Below are 22088 nucleotides of genomic sequence, written 5' to 3'. Positions count from 1 at the left end.
TCTAAAAGCTTGGATGTTGATGCATGGTCAATAGGAGAATATAAAAGCCCCTTTTAAGATTCTAAAATTTTTACTAAAAGGAGGACCACCAGTTTATTCTGCCAAGGAGGGAATCTGTCCGTTTACATAATCTTAATCATCCAATCATGGCCCATGGGAAAAAGAGCACTAACCAGTTTCAAATGGCAAAGATGTGGTCTTGTACAGAAAGGTCTTAAAGTGGTAATTTGTACAGTTCTGGAAAGAAAGTTTGCTCAATAAACACTTGGGCAAGATAAATAATTGCACTAACCTCTAGAAGAAACCTAGATATGCCTAAAGTCACTTTAGAATATGTATGAGCTCTGATGTTATAGCTCAAACTTCAGGCATTTCTGAAACCAAGTTCCCCTGCAACCAAGTTCCCATAAAACTGAGTTCCCTGTGGAGTTTATGATTAACCTCTGTTTCCTTTCTTGTCCTATATCTGTTTTCCTGCAGACTGATTAACCTCTGTTTCCTTTCTTGTCCTATATCTGTTTTCCTGCAGACTGATGAGCATCAAAGAAAGGCAGGGATAGAAACTGAGCAGGACCCTGCTCCGGGCCCCTCCGCCCAGGTATGTGTGCCTTTCCCCCATCCCTCCACCCCAGTTCTTGTGTATTGAGAAAGGCTTTAGTCTTCTAGACCTTCCCTGAGTTCCAGGGAAGATTCAAACAGTTACTAATTAGAGAAGTAAGGGAATGCAGAAATAAAGAAAAAGCAAGTCCAACATAATCTTTTCCATGATTGTTGGCTTAAGTCACTGTCTTGCTTTATGACCCAAAACCACTGAGATAATATCCTATGGCTTCAATCAGCTGTCCCCAAGCAGACTTAAAAATTGATGGCACTCGGAGCGTCAATTAAGACCTCCTGAACCATCACATAAGCCATAAACAAATAATAAAATGCCTCAACTATCATTTTTGCTCTCTCCTAGACGAAAGTTAAATGATCAACAGACCAGACTAGGAACATATAGAATACGTTGCCTTGGGGACAAAACAAATTACAGAATGGTACCAAAAAGCCTGCTGCTGAGAAGTTATCAGAAAACTGGTGTCACAGAGACCCCTCCTCTCTTTTTGTCCTTACAAAATCTCACACCCTGGCCAGCTAGAAGGTCTGGGTCTCTCATCTTTCAGGCCAGTTCCTCCTTGACTAATAAACTTTCCTCCATATCAAACTCTGATGTTTCAGTTTGTTTGACCTCACTGTGCATTGGGCACATGAACCTGGGTTCAACAACAATTTTCATGGTAAGACTTTATAGTTGATTGCAGATTATTGCTTTATATACTTTATGGATCAAGCACTTTGCATTTGTAAATTTTGCTCTGAAATCTGGCCTTTATCCAGAGTGTTTCCTTTTTTTGCCCAGTCAGGGCATGCTAGGAAATTGCAAATTACAATCAAATCTCAATTTTCCAAACTAATGATTTTAAAGAGCAGTAATGCATACTCCAAATCGATGGCAAATTCCTGAACCATTTATCTTTGTAATGTATATCCATTAAACTTGACTATAAGTGCATTTCATGTGGCATTCATAAAAAAAATGACAAAGCATTTCAACTGAAATGACTCAAGGGGACTCGCACAATTTTCCATCCTTCTCTATTTCTGATTCCTACTTCATCCTATTGCTTCTAACACCTTTCATGTTTAGGTGACTCATTAAACTAACCTACCATATCTTTTCAGGATGAAGGAGAGGTTTCATATACTCCATGCAGCATTCCTTTACTATTGCTACCATTTTCTACAGCTTATGGTCCTCTTTCTCTCTCCAAAAAGTTTCCTTCACAAAAATGTAAAGAGTCAAATGAACCCATGTACCCACCACCCACTTTCAACAATGATCAGCACCTCTTTTAAACACTTTCTGCTCTTTAAGAAACATGGCTATCATCTCTCTAAGATAATATAGGTTAGGGAAGCACATGAGTACTGAAACTAGAAGAAGCTTTAGATATTGTCTATTCCAGCCTAGTCCCTCAGTGAGGAAAATGAAGCAGGTAAGGATTTAACAAAGCGCAGCAATGGTTGCTAATTTTGCAAGAACTAGACATTGTCCATACCTATCTTATTCCTTCTGGTGAAATCAAATACACAGCTCTGCTGCCTTAGTCTTGGTTCTGAACATTTCCCCAAATCCACATACTACTAACGATTACCTTCTACAGTTTCACAAAGTACACATCACCTGCAAAAACTTAAAGCTTTTTGAAGTTCAGCACATGAATATTAGGTTGAACTTTGAGGGGTGAACATCTCAGTGACAAGTGGTAAAAGACAAAGAAAGTTCCTACCTTGGATGTTTTCTAACCAAGAATATACTCAATATATATCTTTTTTGGAAAGATGATTTTTATAAAGGGATGATTTCAGCAGTTCCTGCATTCCTTTCACCACATACAAGGGAAGGTAATTATGGGTTTGACATTTTCGCATTTGACCTTCTTGTGCAAGTAATGGGAGTTTTTAGAAACTGCAAGTCTAGAGCTTTCATATATTAAGTTGAAAAAAGGGTGATGTTTTTCTCTAGAGTCCTCTTGTCCATAAAAACCACTTTGTGGGATAATTCTTAGGAGGACCATTCACCCATGCTTACTGCTAAAGATGTTTATGCAGAGTATTTTATCATGTCAGAGGAGCTGGAGATCTGTAGCTTAAGGTAGGCTCATTCTACCAAAAGAAGGGCCATCTCTTATCTCTGCCACTACCTGGTTCCTCTTGCTAATATCAACCAAATGATAGCTGTATGAGCACCTGTAATTAGTTTACAAATGATAATAAGAATGTTTTCTGGAGTTCCCGTCGTGGCGCAGTGGTTAACGAATCTGACTAGGAACCATGAGGTTGCGGCTTCGGTCCCTGCCCTTGCTCAGTGGGTTAACGATTACGCGTTGCCCTGAGCTGTGGTGTAGGTTACAGACGCGGCTCGGATCCTGCGTTGCTGTGGCTCTGGCGTAGGCCGGTGGCTACAGCTCCGATTCAACCCCTAGCCTGGGAACCTCCATGTGCCGCAGGAGCGGCCCAAGAAATAGCAACAACAATAATAAAAAGACAAAAAGACAAAAAAAAAAAGAATGTTTTCTTCTTTGTACTTTGAGGAGACACCAAAACATCTCTTTGATGACTTTCAGCTGAGTAACAGGAATAAAGTGCTTGGATAAATAGAATTATATGTGAATATTTAGAACATAATTATAGCATTATAGGCATAAACAGATAGATAAATGACAGAAATATCTATATCTCTATATATTAACTTCAAACTAAAAAAAAAATGATTCATAAAACTGCCCTCAGTCAAGTGGGAGAATCAGAGATTTAATTATCAAATGTAGTAGAAGAAAAGTTTTGTATGAATATCGCAGATCATTTCTCTACTAATTATGTCCTCGTCACCTTTGCTCTGATTCCCAACTGAGCGCAGCGTCTCTTCCCAGAGCCTGGTGTGGCGGTCACGACTGTGTGGCCCTCTCACCCTCCCCTCCTCCTAATCTCCCTCATTCTGCTCTGCTCCATGTGCACACACAGCACACGCACTGTACTCGTCATTATCTACAGGGAGCAGGGAAAGCCCATTTGTAAGGCAGCAAATGATGAAGCTGAAGCAAGAAGCAGAGGTGAGACACCTGGGACAAGCAGGGAGAGAGGGTCACTTCAGCTCCTGATTCCATTTCCCAGCCCTGGCTGAGGCCTAGGTGGCATCTTCCATGCCAGAATCCTTTCAATAAAAGGAAACTCTCTTTTGCTGAAGTTAGTTAAGTGGTTTGGGGGTTTTTGTCTTGTCTCCTACTGAAGCAAACAACTCCTTACCAGCCTGGCACATATTTTTCAAAGCAACCTGGCACTTTTTTTTTTTTTTCCCAAACAGTGCAAAGAGTTCTAGGCTTCCCATTAGAAGATTCATGTTCAAATCTCATATTCTCTGCCAGCTGACTGTGACCTTGAGAAAGGTAACTAAACTCTCTGGCCTTCAGTTTTGTCTTTAAATCTTTAATCTTTAAATTGAATGAGCACCCAGATATTCAGTGAGATTAATCACATGTGAAAGTAACTAGCAGCTCCATAGATGTTTATTGAATTCATCCGAGTTTAGAGTGGGCTCTGCAAGTTTGCTGTTTCCATGATGCAGTTATGACAATAAGTTCTGTGACAGGATACGAGATGGTTGGAATTCTGACCAACAGCCTAGGGAGACCTCAGGAATGTCAGGCCAGTTAGTCAAGCCACTGATACATAATGCCCCCACAACAAGGATCCAGTCATCTAGAGATATTCTAGAAAATCTCCTTGCAAGGTAAAGCATGGGGTAAAGCCTTTGGCAGGATTTTGCTGTTGCTCTTGATATCTGTGGGAAGAATCTGAGCTATCTATACTTTGATAAATGCTCAAATATCAACTCAGACAACTGGCCCCTGGTCAGTTAATTAACTTTCATTAATATGTACTGTGAATACCCAATTTACATTCCTCAATACCAATGTGAACATTAAAAAAAAAATCACGACCATTGTAATCAAGTGGCTTAATATATTTACGGGGGAATTTTTTATTATTATTTTGAAGAGCTCAAATTCTAATAAGATGAAAATGGACTTATGTCGGTTTTATGGGGTTTTATTTCCATTATATGTTTCTAACAAGAAATAGGTTGCTTCATCATATGTACCTGAAGAAATAAGGTAATAACACCACTATGCCTTGTCAGTTGGAGTATATACATTGACTTTAATATTCACATCTGGAGTTCCCATCGTGGCACAGCGGAAAAGAACCCAACTAGGAACCATGAGGTTTAGGTGTTCGATCCCTGGTCTCGCTCAGTGGGTGAAGGATCTGGTATTGCTGTGGCTGTGATGTAGGCCAGCAGCTGTAGTTCTGATTAGACCCCTAACCTGGGAACCTCCATATGCAGTGGGTGGCCCTAAAAAGACAAAAAAAAATCACATCTATGAGCAGATTAGTATATGATGAAATAAGAAAAAGTACATAATAATAATAGATGCAAAATATACATTTTAATTTCCTCCTATGAAGAGAGATAATGTGGTATTTTCACCTTGAAAAAATTATAATGTGATTTGCAATTTATGTCAGATAAAATTTCCAACAAGTGCTTTGCTTTTGAATTATTATGCATTTCTAGAGTCTTTGGGTTCTTGCAAAGTACTTGAGAGTTTTGTGTAATTGCCAATAACAAGTTTGTATCATTAGTTTCTTACTAAAGTCTGAACATTAGTTAATTATACCTATACATTGACTGTTGACTTTTCAAAGGCAGTGAAAAATGGTTAAACACAGTAAGAAGTGAAAGCTTATTAGCACAGAGACAGTAATCTTAGATTAAACATTTATCCATAAAGAAGAGAAAGATCCCTTCCACATGGCAGCAAGATCACAAAAACAACTCACCTGCTTAATTCAACTCACTCTGACCAAAACATCAAGAAAAATGGAAAAGCCACTTCAAATGTGTAACTGTCTTGAAGTAAAGCTGTATCAGGAAAGTAGGGCATACTGAGCATTTTCATTATGAAAGTTGTGAAAACATAGGGCTTCTGTTGGCAACAGTTGTGTTAAACAGAAAGCTAACTGGCCCTCATGCCTGCACTTGTCTTCCAAGAAAACACATCTACAGTAAAGAGCCATTTTACAGGACCATCCAAAACAGCAACAGTTTCAACAATTTGATATAAAAGTGCCACGTCCCCAGTTAGTGCTTAGAACATTTTAAGAGGTCAAGGAAACCTGTTCATAACAGAACAAGCCGAGTGCTGTAGGAGTAACCATTGCACATGTACTATGAACGTGACACTTTGCTAAGCACATGGGATTCATTAGTTAATCCACATGCCCCCATTGTCCCCATAAGGCAAGTAGCATCCCCAATGAACAGGCTGAGGCTCTTAGTGCTGAAGCAGTCATGTAGCAAGTTAAAGCCAGAGTCAGAGATCAAACCAGTTCAGGCCAGTTCTCAAATCTATATGCTTACCCACTTCTTTGGTACTTAATACCTGAAGGGACAATAACCATGCTCTCACCTTAAAATTACAGGGGTGGGTGGAGTAAATGCATAAAACAAGGCAAAATATGTACATAAACAATACCACAAACCCTATACCTATCATGGTTTTTATCTTAAATTTTTAAATAGATATAAAATTATGCAACCTTTGTCACCACACAACACTAGAAAGGACTTCTCTTTTAGTGGTATTTCAGAGATTCAGACAGGTCACTCATCTAAAAAAGTGATTATTATCTTAGGTCTTCAGAGTTATATCCATGACGTCTAATACCTTCTGATGGAACTTCCCCAACAAAGACAAAAGGAGTTTCTATAATTGATTCAAAACATTTAAAAAACCCTCCATTTTCCTTTGCTTTCTTGAGATAAATGCTATATGCTCTTAAATTAAGAAAACTCTCATTTGGCCAGACCATGCCAGATTACCCTAAAAATAGCAAAGAGGAGTATTTTAGGTGAATCTTAACCTATAATATAATTCTTGGGTATAGATTTATAAAGGTAATTCTCAATTCTTCTCCCCTTATAAGTCCTATTTTTAATCAAGTAATTAAGATTAATGATGATTTAGCTCTGGTACTCTTATTTAGAAATCATTTCTTATTTTTGTTTTTAACAACAATAAAAAAAAAAAAGCCGTGGTTCCCCAGCTCATCTGGCACAATCCACAGGAAGTAAATAGAAGTACTCCTGTGAGGTTCACAGAGTGTTTAGTTCTGTAGGAAGATGAAAAGCCATATTTCCATCTGGGACGATTTCCTATTTCCTTGCTACATGGTGTACTGGAGCCTACATGGTTGAATCTTACCTGCCAAATGTGCCTTGTCTTCAGCCCCTCTGTCCTGCAAGTCCCAGGCCTGGGAGTCTTTCTTTGGGTCTTGCCTTAGGTCTCTAGGCCAGGATAACTTCCACTCATTCCTCACCTCTCAGATTAGCCATCACATACTCTGGAAAGTTTTACATAGTCCTAGGACTAGGAGGGTCATCCCTCTTTAGCATCAGTTACTTTTTCTTGCAAGAACTTGTACATTTATCACCATGGGTATTGTGACATAAAAATATGTCATTGCCTATCTTCATCCCCTGTGTGTAGTCTCCACTGGGGCAGATGCCGTGTTGATGGTGTTTCCCTCCATATCATTAGCATCTTGGACAGTACCCAGCAGGTATTAAGGGCCTCAAATGGTTTATGAAAACTTAGGATCTAAAATTCATCAGCTTCAAGGCAGAGCCATACTTCCATGAGAATTCTCACTGGGAACCTGGGGTGACAACTGAGTACATCTTCCAAGCAGGGTAACACAGAGCTCTTCTGGCCAGGACACTTTAAGTCCTCCTCTTTCTCTGGGGGCCTTCTTCATGACAGTCTCCCTTCTCTAGCGGACTTGAAAGCCCCTCAAAAGCAGAACTTGCCTTCCTGTGCTTTAGTTTCCTCCATGGTCTCCCTCCTTTAATTTCAGGGACCTAACACCTGAGGTATTAGGTTAAGAGAAGAATCTTTTCCAGATCCTTTATTCATATGAAAGAGTAAATCCCTAGCAGGATGAAGGGACATTTATTGGGTATATTTGCATTTTACAGCATCTATACTGAAAAGTCTGGCATCAGCCACTAAAAACAGAAGATTCTCCCCAGAACAGAGACAAGATCTTCTCTATGGGGTGACCAGTCATGCCTCCCCCACACAGATCCCCAGGGGAAGGAAGGCACTCGGGTCATCCCACCACACCGAGCGCTGTCCAGGGCTATGATACTGCTTCTTTTCTAGACCCTACATCTACCACATTCCATCATCCCTCAGCAGATTATATTTTCACTGCTGGCCCCAAAGGCTGCATGCCACAACAACATCAGTGAGACTGTAGGAACCCCACCCTCAATAGCTATCATTCTCCTGGTCGCACATAAGCAGCTGATATATAAAAAAATAAAAATTACTGAGAAATCCAAAAGAAAACAAAACAGAAAGGACAAAATGGCAAAGTCTACAATAAAAACTGAGAATCATCTAGGTTGAAATTATTTTTTTCTTTTTAGGGCCCAACTTACGGCATATGGAAGTTCCCAGGAGCCAAAGCTGTAACCTATGCCAACACTGGATCCTTTAACCCATTGCACTGGCCAGGGCTCAAACCCACGCTTCCACAGAAACCCAAGCCACTGCAACTGGATTCTTAACCCACTGCACCACAGTGGAACTCCTAGGTCAAAATTACTTTTAAACTCTGACCTAAGTGCTCAATGCCACATGTTCATTCATTCTCCACTCATCCTCTACGCATCTATTTCATATGCCCCCCCACATACCTCACCTTTCCTCTTCTGCTTTATCCAGAGGAGTCTGGTCACTAGATACCTACTACCAAAGCTTGTAGGTAGAACTACTACTCAGTAGTATTTGGTACATGGGGAATACATCTTCTTTTCCCATAGTGTAATTTATTCTTTCAGAATTGCTACATGGTCAATAAGGGTTGGGCAGAGCAGACCCTTACAATATTTGTTAAATATAATTGAATGAATACATGACTTTGACTCCCCAGTTGAAATGTTTTTCTATTTTCGATTCTGCAAATCTTAGGCTTCCCCCACGCCAGGCTCCTATATCCAGGTTTCTGTCCCACACATTGGCTATTTCTCATTGAGTCTATTTAAAATCTCTTTAGGTAGCCGGTTCAGGAAAAATAAATAAATAAATAAAATAAAATAAAACTTGAGCTTCCTTGAACTTATTCATGAAAGTGTTCCTGAAATCCCAAAGTCACCTTAATGTTTTTCATAAAAACTGCAAACTTAGAGTGAAAGTAATATATAATCAATGTCTAGTGATGGAATTAATTGGCAATGTGTCAAGTAGCTAATAGAGTTACTCAGGATAAGATATATGCATTTTAATTATGTTTTGGGAACATCAGATACTTACCCTTCATGGTCCATCTGACTGGTATTCAAGTCATAAAGCTCCAGGGCTTATGCCCAGTTGTGCCTTCTCTGCCCACCACCCCCCTGCCCTGATGCTGAAGAAAAGGAGGAGCCTTTCACTATCCAAGACTTTTCCTCTACCATTCACCAAAGGTTCCATCTATTTCCCCCAGCTCCTAAGATTTCTTTGAACAAAGCATACATATCATGGCTGAAAAAAATAGAAACAACCTGAAAAACAACAGTCAAACATTAGTGAGTTATTTCTAAACAGGCCGGTAAGGAATTGTGAGGTTGCAGATTCTATCCATATTTCATCAAACACAGAACTCATCAAGATCAGAAATAGAATATTAGGGCTGGCCTTCTATTCATGACTTTATGAAGAATTTAAAACTTCAGGTGCTCAAATTTTTGTCATACCAGTAAGTAGATCACAAGTCATATTCCAGTTACTGTCTATTGGATCTAATTCTAGGATCTTCAGACTAAGTAATTTTACAGACCACAAAAATCCACATAAGGCCACTCCCTATTAATATGTTTATGCCAATTATAATTTTTCTCTAGCTATACTTTCTAACCAGCTCTGTTTCTTGTGGTAAACAGATTTTCTCTATCACGTTCATGCCTGGATGGATGATCACATAGACTGGAACTGAGTATGATTTTTTTTTTTTAATTTACAGCAAAGTGACTTACTATTGGAAGGGACTCTTAAGGAGAATTTATTACACTTTATTACTTTTCTAATTGCAATTTCACAAATCTTCCTTCTACAATGATAAGAAAGCAAGTCATCAGTGATTGTCACTAAAGATTCTTCTGGAAAAATGTAGAGCTCTTGAACCCACACCATGTAGCATAGGGATATTGGAAGATGAGTATTACATTCGATTTAAAATACATGATCAGTTCTTTAAATGTATTTAAATTCACTGAAATTAGAATTGATTAATATAAGCATTGTCTGGATTTTGTCTATAATCTTCTTGGCAATAATCCTATTTTCATAGAAACTCAAAATTGTATTTTATTCCTGTGCATGTGTGTGAAATTATAACAACTTTTGTAATAAAGTTTACATATCATTTGCACACAGATTTCATTTTTTATGAGAAGTCCAAGCTAGAGGTTTATTTAATCATTTATTATTACCTTGCAACTAAATACATAATTCACATCTTTCAAATAATGAAGACTCAACAAAGTCCTTCCTAGCGACTTGCAAGAGATCTTGAAATCTACATGATGGTCAGGTCTCTGAAATTTAACATATAATATTAAGGGAAGGATAATAGAATACTTCACAAATGTCACCCTGGACATAATCCATATGTTATATTAGCATAAATCCATTCATTCTTACCTAATCAAGATTCTTTTGTTCATTTGGGTCAAACAGTTAGCCAGGTAGCTATGGTCAGTCAAAGTGAAGTAGAATAGTGAGCTCTGAAACACTGTCTAGTTACCTATCCCCACCCAAAAAAGAGGGCCTTACTGTCATTTGAGCGGCTGGCATATGTGTTTTGTACTAAATGATGTCACAATAGCATTTTTAAGTAAGGCAGTTTGTAATCTGGAGTTAGGACAATAGTTGCCTTTGGATTGAGTACTACTTGGTGAGGGGCACACCTGGGGCTTTCAGGAAGTTGTAATGTTCTGTATCTGCATTAAAAAGCTCTACGCTTATGATTTGTGACCATTTAAATATTATCTTACTCCTCAATAGAAATGTTAAAAAATAATTCTCCATTTAGATTACCACCACGTCTAGAACAGAACATGTTGGAGATTTCATGAAATTATAATTATTGTTTCAATTGGTCTCATTACCTTTTATTTAAACTCTATTTTATGGCTGAAAAATATTCCGCTGAATCTATATACCACATCTTCTTTATCGATTTCTCTTTTGATGGACATTTATGTTGCTTCCATGTCCTGGCTATTGTACATAGTGCTTCAGTGAACATTGTGGTGCTTTTTATCTTTTTGAATTTGAGTTTTAACGCCATTTTCAGCAACATGGATGGAACTAAGGTTTATCATACTAAGTGAAGTAAGTCAGAAAAACCAACATATAACGTCACTTACACACGGAATCTTAAAAAAATGATCCAAATGAACTTATTTGCAAAACAGAAACAGATTCACAGACTTTGAAAATAAACTATGGTTACAAAAGGGGACAGGTTGGGGGGAGGTATTGATTGGGGGTTTAGGATTGACACATGCACACTATGGAATGGTTGGCCAGTGGGGATCTGCTTGTATAGCACAGGAAAATTTACCCGATGTTCTGTGACAATCTATACGTGAAAAGAACATGAAAAAGAATGTATGTGTGTGTGTGTTATATAGATTCCTACATAATCCAGGATCATCTTCTCAACATCCCTAACTTAGTCATATCTGCAAAGCCCCTTTTGCTATGTAAGTTAACAGAGTCAAGGGTTTTGAGTATTGTAATGCGAACATCTCTGAGAAGCCATTATTCTGCTATCATAGTGCTATATATATTAAAATACATATAGTGAGGAGTTCCCTTGTGGCACAGAGGGTTAAGTATCTGGAGTTTTCACTGCAGCGGCTCGGATTGCTGTTGTGGCATGGGTTTAACCCTTGGCCCAGGAGCTTCCACATTGCCTCAGGAACAGCAACAACAACAACAAATTATACAAAAATTAAAAGAACATATATAGTGGGATGCTAAATCAGACTTCTTAGATCCCTTTCAACGTTTGTTAACAAATATGCTTTTCTGTAACAAAAGAAATTGGCCACACAGGGAGTTCCCATTGTAGCTCAGTGGTAACAAACCCGACTAGTATTCATGAAGATGCAGATTTGATTCCTGGCCCTGTGGGTTAAGGATCCAGTGTGGCCATGAAGTGTGGGTGTGGCCAAAGAAAGAAAGTAAAAAAAGAGAGGGGAGGAAGAAAGGAAGGAAGGGACTAACTGGCCATACAACAGACCTGATTCTCTTGATTTTGAAGAGTATTACTATCTTTCTGTATGTTCACCAGAGATGGCTGGATATTTTAGCTAGAACTCACTGTTTAGAAGAAGCCCAAGCTTTTTTTATGGACAGTGGCAGAATACAAGCAAGATACAAACAAGAGCTGACAAAACCATGTAGGAAAGTGTGTGAATGATAAGTTCAGGCAGTTGGAGAGTGTTGGCAATTGTGTAACAAGCACCCTATGGCTGCTCCAGAATGGTGCTTTCTCAAGTGCTATAGTGGCCACTGATTAGAGCAGCATTGCCTCTTTTTCAAAAGAAAGAAAAGAGACAAATTGAGTGAGCACCACTATTTTTCCTTCTCACTACACACTCCTAGATAGGAAGTGAATGATCAAGTTCCTAACTGGTAATTCATTTCAAAGAAGCTATTAAATATGTGTCAATGAAAAATATGGCTCAACTAACTCAGGTATGAATTTCAGCCATTTATATATAGCTGATCTTCATCCTCTGTGGTCTTTAACAAAAGATATTCTGAAATGGTTACATGGAATAAAGCACGCTGCAATTTGGAAAGATAAGAAGTATTAAATTATACTTGAGGCAACTGACCAAGATATCTTGGTGGATATTAAAGTGGGAACTAAATATCAAGAAAATAGTCACCACTTAATCCAGGAAAAAAGCGGGTATTCTAAAGGATTCTAACTTGGGAAAAAAATTCCCTCCTAAGGAAAACTTTTCTTCTTTGAGTTATCAGCAGGACCAAAGGGAACATTTACCAATTAAATTTCTATTGAAATCCTTTTGGTTTCTATTGAAATCAATAATAAACCCAGAAGCTGTGCTCAGCTCTCGGGATATAAGGATAATGGCAAGCGTGAGCGAGCGATCTCATATCTCATAGAGAAATGGAGACTAATAAACAAATATAGTTCAGTGATAATCAAGGCAAGCAATGGATATGACTGCAGCTTGAAAGAGAAGCACTTGACCCATGAGATAAGGAAACCCTATGCAGATTCACATGAAGATCTGATTCTTTAGCTAAGTCTGAAGGAATACATAAGGTATGTCCCAACAGATGATGGCCAAAAGAGGATTTGTGGTAGAGAGAACAGCATGTGTGATGGTATAAAATCTATAAACATCCATCACAGTCAAGAACTCTTAGGAGTTCAGCATGGCTGGAGAATAAATAGAGTTAAAACTGAAGCTGTAAGTAGGGCCTTGATCATGAAGACTCTTAGCCACCACCCAAGGACTTTAAATGTTTTCACATAATGTGGGTGTAATTAATATAGCCACCTCTACATCTCTTGACTTTACGTTCAGATGAAGCAAATCAAAAGGGAGGATCGGATTTAAGTAGACCCTTCTGCATCTTCTCTATCATTCAATAAGGGGTGCAATAGTTATTTTCCATTTAAAATATGGTATTTATATCATTTACAAAGAGGAAATGCACATTGGCTTTGCTTGCCAAGAAACATGTTAGGGAATATAGTTATTCATAGCAAAATGGAGATCTGGAAAAGACATATGTTGGGGAGGATTGACTGTATTTTTCTGTTGCTGGGGAGGTAGCATGAGACAAATGAAGTGCTGCGTAATAGCTGTGGGAAAGAGGGCAGGGGAAGAACAGTGGTAGGTGGGTCCTGAATGAAGATAGTGGGGAAGCTCTAAATTCCAAGCTAGAGAAGAAAGTTACGTGTGGCTTGTGAACAGAGAAGGCATCTGCATGCTTGGGTTGGGGAGCAAACAGAATGGGATAGTTTTCACCATTTGCAGGGGCTTGGGTCTCTGGGGTTAGAAATACATGCCAACACTTATGCATGAACCAAAAAAGATGCTGAAAAAACTGTGGCCATGCCAATAAAAGGAACAAGGATCAATGGTAAGAAGAACAACAGGGAGGGGGAACATTGTTGAGAGAAAAAAAAAAAAACTGACAGCATGCATTTCAAAGTAAACTATATTCTGCCTCTCACACCCACAGAAAAGTGAAATCAAATTTGCCAAAAGGAATTTTCCAATTGTCAAAGCAAAAAATTGACAGCCGTAATGATACTTGCTATAAATGAAACAAATGAATACTCTCCATGAATCATGCTCAGAGCTGCCCAGTATAGCATCCTGAGTGGTGTCCCTATTGGGGAATAGCCCACATTTTATTATTTATTTATAGCCTGGTTTGCTTGCACAACACACCTGAGTCGTCTAAAAGAAACTTTATGCATTAAAACAGTAAATCCAAGTTTAAAAGAATGAGAGTCATGGAAAATAAAATTAAAATAAGAGCTAGATGGAGAGGAGTAGGAGTGAGGACGTCATGTTGCTTTCAAGGCCAATGTCAATCCCCAGCACTTTCTGAAGACACAAATTAATCTCAGAGTTTTGTACCAGTCAAAGAATAGGAATATAGTTTACTATTTTACTACCTCTTTTTATCTGTGAAGAAAAATAAGTTTTCAGAAGTTAAAGATTGGATTTTAGGTATCAAATGTGAATGAAAGAAGCATTTAGTTCAATGCATGTTATATCAAGGGTCCTTCTCAGGAAAAGTAAGAGCATTACCGATTTTTTTTTTTTTTTTCCATTTTGACCACCCCAGGGCATATGGAGTTCCCAGGCCAGGGATCTGATCCAAGCTGCAGGTGCAACCTATGCCTCAGCTGCAGCAATGCTGGATCCTTAACCCACTGTGTCACACCAGGGATCAAACCTGCATCCCAGTAGTACAGAGATGTTTCACCACAGCAGGAACTCCATTGCTGAATATTTTTAAAAGTCCTTTTTCCATTTTAAATACTGTGAAATATTTCTTTGCATATTTTGTCTTCAATAAGCTAGCAATGTCTCAGTTACAATTGAGAATGCTGTCTAACTATGATGCAATTCGTCTTTCCAGAGTTTCCTTTCATGTTCAATAAGTACTAACGATGCAAGAGGGACTCTGGAATTTTGTGACTGGTACATTCTTATCATCATCATAACTCTACTTCTTCATGAAAACATATCAAATTTTAAAATTATCTCTCTAAACTTTATCCACTAAGCTTGATTTAAAAATCTATCTATAAGAAGCTGCCATATGTCATTTCATAAAAATTACCTGGGAAAATATATTTGTTAAAAGCAAAGGACATTTTCAAGCCAGTAGCATTTTTATTTCAATTTTGATTCAAGTGCTTTTTTTTTTTTTTTTACAAAATAGGTACATATATACTAAAGAATTATTCAGACAATGTATATTTTGACAAACCAAATTCACTGATACTCAACTTCAAAAAGTTGTTTGAAATATATATTACTCTTCTTGCTCTTTGTTCTCAGTACATCTCAAGCTCTGTTAACACTTAACACATAAAAAATTATCTTAGAAGTTCCCTTGCTGTGTAGCAGGTTAAGAGATCTTATGTTGCCACAGCTGCAGTGCAGGTTTCCCCGGCCCGGAAACCTCTACATGCTGCAGGTGCAGCCCCCACCACCAATTTTTTTTTAAAGCATCCTACTGCATACACATTGTACAAGAAGTGTTTCACAGTTACAATTAAGTTTTTTAACTACAAATGATTTCTACATTAAATACCATCCCTATTTAGCCTACATATTATGCCAATATGTTTTATTTTAATTTTATTTCCAAATTATGGGGCAGAAACCTAAAATAGAGTTCATCTTAATTGTGTGTCCATGAGAAACAAATCAAGGGACTTGACCTATAAGATTTTAATTGGGAAATAAACGTAGTATGATCTAATAAGGTCGCAAGTTTTAGCACTCAAAGACTCTTTGACTCTTTTTATCATAGAAACTTTCTGAAGTGACAGAAGCATAACTTAAGTTCTAGAAAGTTGAGATTTATTTCGAGAAGCTTAGATACCAAATACAAGTTTCTGAAATCAGTTAGTTGGGAGAGAGAAGAAATGGGTTGAAAAGGCAGTGAGAGGAAAGGAGGCTCTGCTTAATACAATATTTGACACAACAAAGAAAACATGCATTGTAAGAATTGTAACTGAGTCTTCTTTATCGAAAACAGTTAAAAGTTTCAATAAAGAAAAGCAATATTATGTATTCATAAATTCAAGAAGAGGAAGCAGGTGACTTCTCTACAGGAGAGCATATCTTCATAATTGTATTTGGCACATGAAAAGTGCATCAGTTTGAGAGCATTTTTGGATGTGTTTAACATGTACTTCTTAAGCATAATGGAAATATATACAATTGAAGATTATAGGCATTAGAAAAAAGAACAAGGTTGTAACTGTGCTCGTTTCCTTATAAGGAGTTCTCTGAATAGATGTGCCCTCCAAGTAATTAACCTTTTCTAGAACTTCTTTCATGTATACATATGCATTGGTAATTTTTAAAAGGGAACTTTAGAGAATTTTTAATCTATTTAAAATGTTTGTTTGATGAAAACAAATTTATGGTTGCCAGAGGGGATAGCAGAGGATTGGGGGGAGGAATAAATTGGAACAGATAAACAATGGGAACCTACTACATAGCACAGGGAACTATATTCAATAGCTTGTAATAACCAGAGTATAAAAGAATCTGAAAAAAATATATATAGATATGAATCACTTTGCTGTACACACCTGAAACTAATACATTGTAAATTAACTATACTTCAATCTAAAAAAAAATTAAAAATGGTTACATTTTTAAAAAGGAAAAAAATCGTGTTTGTTTGTATGCCACCTCCTTTAGTTAGGTAATTTATTCATATATATAGGCTTAGAATAAGATCACTAAACAAAACAAAATAACAACTGGACAACAATAACATCCGAAGATCCTAATATGTTGCTGAGATGAAAAATCCCAAGAACTTCCTTCATATCCAATATTTCAGAGGAAGATGACAGAAACAGATATTCCTAAGTGTCTGTCTATAGGGTTTCTGGGAATAAGCACTTTTTTTTTTTTTTTAATTTCTTGGGCCACTCCCGCAGCATATGGAGGTTCCCAGGCTAGGGGTTGAATTGGAGCTGTAGCCACCAGCCTACACCACAGCCACAGCAACGCGGGATCCGAGCCACGTCTGCAACCTACACCACAGCTCAGGGCAACACCAGATCCCTAACCCACTGAGCAAGGGCAGGGACCGAACCCGCAACCTCATGGTTCCTAGTCGGATTCCTTAACCACTGCGCCATGACGGGAACTCCAAATAAGCACTTCTTAAGAAGTACCACTCTTCTAAGCTTTGAATGAATGGAAATAATCTAATCATATGCCACAGATTTTTAAAAAAAGATGCTTATTTTATTATTAACATTTAATCATAGATATCCTGGATGACAGTCTTACTAGAGGCCACATGCAGATTGAGTAAACTATAACAAACCATGCTCTACTCTAAATTTGAGATGATGTTTTACGTTACATAAAATAACTAAGAATCTACTCTACACTACATAGAGGAAATTACTCATTTAAAATAATTCGCACATTTTGTAGAACTTAGAAGTTCCTGGATTGTAAAAAGGTTTTTACCATTAACATACTCAACTGTAAAGATTATTACAAAATATATAGGAACTTCTTGTATGAACACCAGTAACAATGTGTGTATCTACACCTCTGTCTACTTGTAAATGTGTGTGTGTTTGTGTGCATGTGTGATTCTTAAAGTCATCATCCAATCATAGATTTGGAATAAGGTAGGGGATAAATATCCTAAAATGTGGGAGGGTGTAAATTTATTTTCCAAAATTAGAGACTTTTACCAGTAAAAACACTATGCAATACTCTGTCATTTTTCTTTTCTTTAATCTATCTTTTGATTTAAAATAACATAAACCATCTCAAATCAATTATTCAGATCCTAATTAGGATGAAAAGCAATATGCTATTTTTTTTCATACCAAGTCACCAAAACGAAGAGAGATGCAAGAGATAAGACATTTGCATGTTTTCACTTTGAAGATAGGAACTGAATTTCACTCTAGGATTTTCAGTTTACTGATCTGTGAACATTCTTTGGGGGTAAAATGCTTTATTTATTTCTCAAGTATCCCATTAAGTATTTATTGCAAGAGTCTCATATAATGATTCAAAGTTTTCTAAATGAAATCCTTTGAAATAAAAATTGTGTATAAACATCATCATTCCCTTTTTTTTACTGTCAATTTAATATCACATGTTCAGATTCTACAGACACATGATTTGAACATGACAAATTATACAACCCACTTTAAACATATAACTGAAGAATTATCTCTATAAGACAATAAAATTTTAAATTCATATATTTGTCAGAACTATGAAAGAAGTAACTCTTATTACATCAAAAAGGAAGTGTAGCTTGTCTCCATTCTATAACAAAGTTACCAAATGGTTTCATTCAATAATTGTGTTATGTGCTACTTTTAAATCCCTCTATTTAAACAGACAAATATGAAAATAGAATAGAAAGGAGGGAAACTCATGATAAATGTAAGAACCAAGGTTGAAAATATTGATAATGAGTTAAATCAATGAAAGGCACCCAATCCATAGTCCCAAATAAACTGGGTTTCAATGAGTAGCAATAACTAAGTCATTGACATAGAGGTCAATTTGAGAGCATTCTGATCACTAAATTAAAAAGAAAAAGAAAAAGAAAACTACTGTCAGAGTAGCTATATGTTATAATAAAAAATCAACGATTGTATATTATGGAGCCGTGAGTTTAATATTTATGCTGATGAAAGAATCAGTAAACTTGGGTTAATCTGAAAGTAACTGCAAGTGTGTATTCCTGAATACAAAAAAGAAATGATGTATAACCTTTTTTCAGCTTTACGTTTCACAACTCATTAATGAAGAAGGCAACTGTAAACTCATCTAGACCAGGAAAGCATTACCCATGTTCTCAAGGGTCCAAAAGATAGTAACCTCTTTTAATTGAGGGAGAAAGACTAAGTGTTAGGCAATGTGAAGTCAGTGCTGACTTGTTTCAACAACCTGCTGGTAACAGAGAATGAACAGACATTAATTTTCATGTACCGCTCATCTCATGTGAGAAACTTTTCGAACCTTGAAAAATCTATTCGAATTCCAGAGTAAAATGTAAAAGAAGGCAAAATAAATCAGGTTTAGGAAGTTCATATGCAGACTAATTGAGATGTCTTTACATGATGTGGATGTCATTTTAGTTGAATGTGCAAACATTGGAGAGAACAACCCAGTGACTCAAAGTGTAGCACAGAGATAAAAGTAAATAAGTCAGTATTTTAGCAAAAACCAGCCCAACAGTGAATAAGAATAGCATCCTGTGGGTGTGGGCACCAGTCAGCCAGGAGAGCCATGTGGGTTATGGGTTGTCTTCTCACATCCACATTCATGTGGCCAGTCCTTGAGGGGTCATTCAGGTTCCTGGGAAATGAATGAGCATGGTGGGGGAGGAAGGACACTTTTGGGCCCTGTGACAGAAATTTCCTCCACAAACCCTCTAGATTTTCTAAGATTAATATCATATTTTAACCAACTTAAACAGAATTAAACAATGTTAAAACCTATGAGGTAATTCTCCCTTTGTCCTCTGAATTATTAAGGCACATATACAGCAACATACTATCCAATTCAAATTTCCACAACTAAAGAGAGTTTCAGAAGATAGCCACAGAGCTTACCAAAGGTGGAAAATAATACCTATGAGAAAGTTGGAATATTCTAGGTTTTCAAGATGAAATGAGTTTAAAGAAAAATTCGAAGGATTTAAGTCTGCTCTAAGGAAGATTCTGACACCATCGGCTGTTAAACACTAAGGTGATTTGCTGAGACTGCAGAAACTCCAGTCATGAGAATCTTTAAAAATGAGAAGGACTCAGACCAGCTGCTTGGAAAGACTGAATGTGGGCTTTATTCAACTAAAACTCTCCAAGACCCTTCTAATCTTATGAATTTAATTCTAAGTGTCAATGTAAACAGTATATCCCATCTTACACTTTTGATTCAGTAGTAAATAGTTGGAAGGGGTTTGCAATAACCTACTTTTTACAGTGCGTGAAAGCGTGTGACGCAATAGTTTGTCACAATTAGGAATCCTAGTGATAGCTCTAGGTTCCTGAACTTTCTGATTTTAGATGTCTCGTGCGAATCACACATAGCACTTAATCAAAGATTTTTATAACATATTCAGTTTTGAATAATTCAGGTTAATGAAGCATTAAACCATGATGGCAAGTACCAAAAAATAAATAAATAAAAATCAGACAACTTCAGTTTTCCCTCTTTATATCATACAGACTTAAAGAACTGGTTTTCACATTATGCTGGAAAAATAGCGAAGTTTAGCCCTTTAGTCACTAATAATCCAAAACTTTAAAAAAAATCATGTGATAGGTTTTTTCCCTTGAAATCCATGTTTATCCTTTAAGAAATCCTTTGTTATGTACTAAGGAATGCATTAATAACATATTGAAGTCATAGATACTGGTCAAAATCATTTAATAAAAACTACTTAAATAAATGATAAACTAAATTGGATAGTTTGTTAAATTGCTCAAATTGCATATCAATACATCTGTAGACGGCACAACAAACTATACATTCATATTTCCACAAATAACTCTTTGACTTTCCTTAAAGAACCTATGTCATGAAGCATCCAACTTCAACCAATATCAGCATTCAATTCATTCAATTAATTTCCTTTTGCCAGGATCCTTATGCAAAATCTTCCTGAGAGTTTATTTTCTTATAGAGCATTATTAAACTTATCCGAACTGATGACTTCACAAAGCATGGTTATAAAGTGCCACTCAAACTTTCTACACTGCCCAAATCAGCAGATTCATAACTTGACATAGCACACAGAAGCTACCTTCACAAGCTTGCAGTTAACTGCATTCAGTAAATATTTGCATCCATAGCACTATAGATGCTAATGACTGTGTGGAAAATACACATGTAAACACACACCCCTTACTGTGAAAGAGTCTGTCAATAAATTGTATAAACAGGCACAAAACACCTAAGGGTAAAATAGATATCCTCATTGTGCCAGGACAATTACTCTTTTTGTTTGTATTGATTTTGAACGTACGTGTGTGTGTGTGTGTGTGTGTGTGTGTGTGTGTGCAGGTTACCAGAGAGGGAGATCCATTCTTGCAGAGGGGCCCTCTGAAGACTCCTTTAATGCCCCGGTAGTGCCCATTGCTGAGATGTCTCGAGCTGATGACCAGGTAACAAGCCATGTGTGTCCGGGCGGCAGGTCTAGAGTCTCAACTCCTCATCAGGCGACCATCCATGGAAATGCGGGCTGGTTTCTCAGCAGCAACAGTGACTGCCACCTCCCAAGAAGAAGCGGCCAGCAGTAAGCAGGGGACGCGGCGGCCGAGCGTCCCCGCTCCTGGCCCCGCGCGGGGCTCCTGCTGCCGGCAGCTGCTGCTCTGACCTCAGCGGCGGCAGCGGCAGCCACAGAGCACTTAGCGGACCCGGCGAGCCAGTCCACATGCTGCTCTGGCCAGGTGGCTGCTCACCCGCGGGCCAGCGATATATTTTCCTTAAGGACAACTTCCTGGGTTCGCTAGGGAATCAGCAACTCCCCCTCCGCATCCTTCCCGCCCCCGCCTTCGCACCAAGTGCGCGCCCGGGGGATGCTCAGACACTGGTCCCCAGTCTCTGGCCGTGGAGAGCGCGGCCAGGCTGTGACTGAGCCGCGAATCTTCACCAGCCTCCGGTTGGGGGAGAGTGGCGGGGAGTCCTCTGGAGCGCCAGATCGCTGCCCCCGCTGCAGTGGTGGGGGAGGGGCCGGGGGAGGCGACAGGCGGGCTGGGGTGAGAACTGGGAGTTGGGGATGCACAGACTTGTGAGTGGGAGCTGTTAGCAACTCTACTCCCAGCAGACGGCTTGGAGCCACCCAGGAGGCAAGGGGCACGCCGGGTGGCCAGGCGAGGAGGTGACAGCTGCAGTGGCGGCAGGCTCTCAGGGATTCAGGATGTGCAGCTCCAGCATCCCTCCATCAGTCTACCTGGCCCCCTGCCTGGTCCCGCCACCCTCCACCCTGTGTCTGGGCCAACTTTGCACTCTATTGGGCCGGCCCGGGATGACAGAAGGGCATGGTGCAGAGTGTGAGCGGGAGGAGAGCGTTCTCTTTACTCTTTCCCTGCTTGTTTGCCTTCAGCATTTCTTCCCAGCT

At 38.4% G+C, this 22088-nt stretch overlaps 1 protein-coding gene across 1 annotated transcript in view; it reads right to left on the bottom strand.

The window, feature by feature from the left end:
- ZNF804B (zinc finger protein 804B) overlaps window positions 1–21666 on the bottom strand; it is a 506757-nt gene extending 485091 nt beyond the window's left edge. Inside the window, exon 1 of the mRNA XM_047753001.1 lies at window positions 21037–21666. Coding sequence (XP_047608957.1) covers window positions 21037–21144 — 108 coding nt within the window. The 5' untranslated portion in view covers window positions 21145–21666. The remainder of the gene's footprint in view (window positions 1–21036) is intronic.
- Between the last annotated feature and the right edge of the window lie 422 nt (window positions 21667–22088).

Source organism: Phacochoerus africanus, chromosome 11 (genome assembly GCF_016906955.1).
Source record: "Phacochoerus africanus isolate WHEZ1 chromosome 11, ROS_Pafr_v1, whole genome shotgun sequence".
Taxonomy (NCBI): domain Eukaryota; kingdom Metazoa; phylum Chordata; class Mammalia; order Artiodactyla; family Suidae; genus Phacochoerus; species Phacochoerus africanus.
The sequence above is the reverse complement of the archived record's forward strand: the minus strand, read 5'-3'. Positions and strand labels throughout refer to the sequence as shown.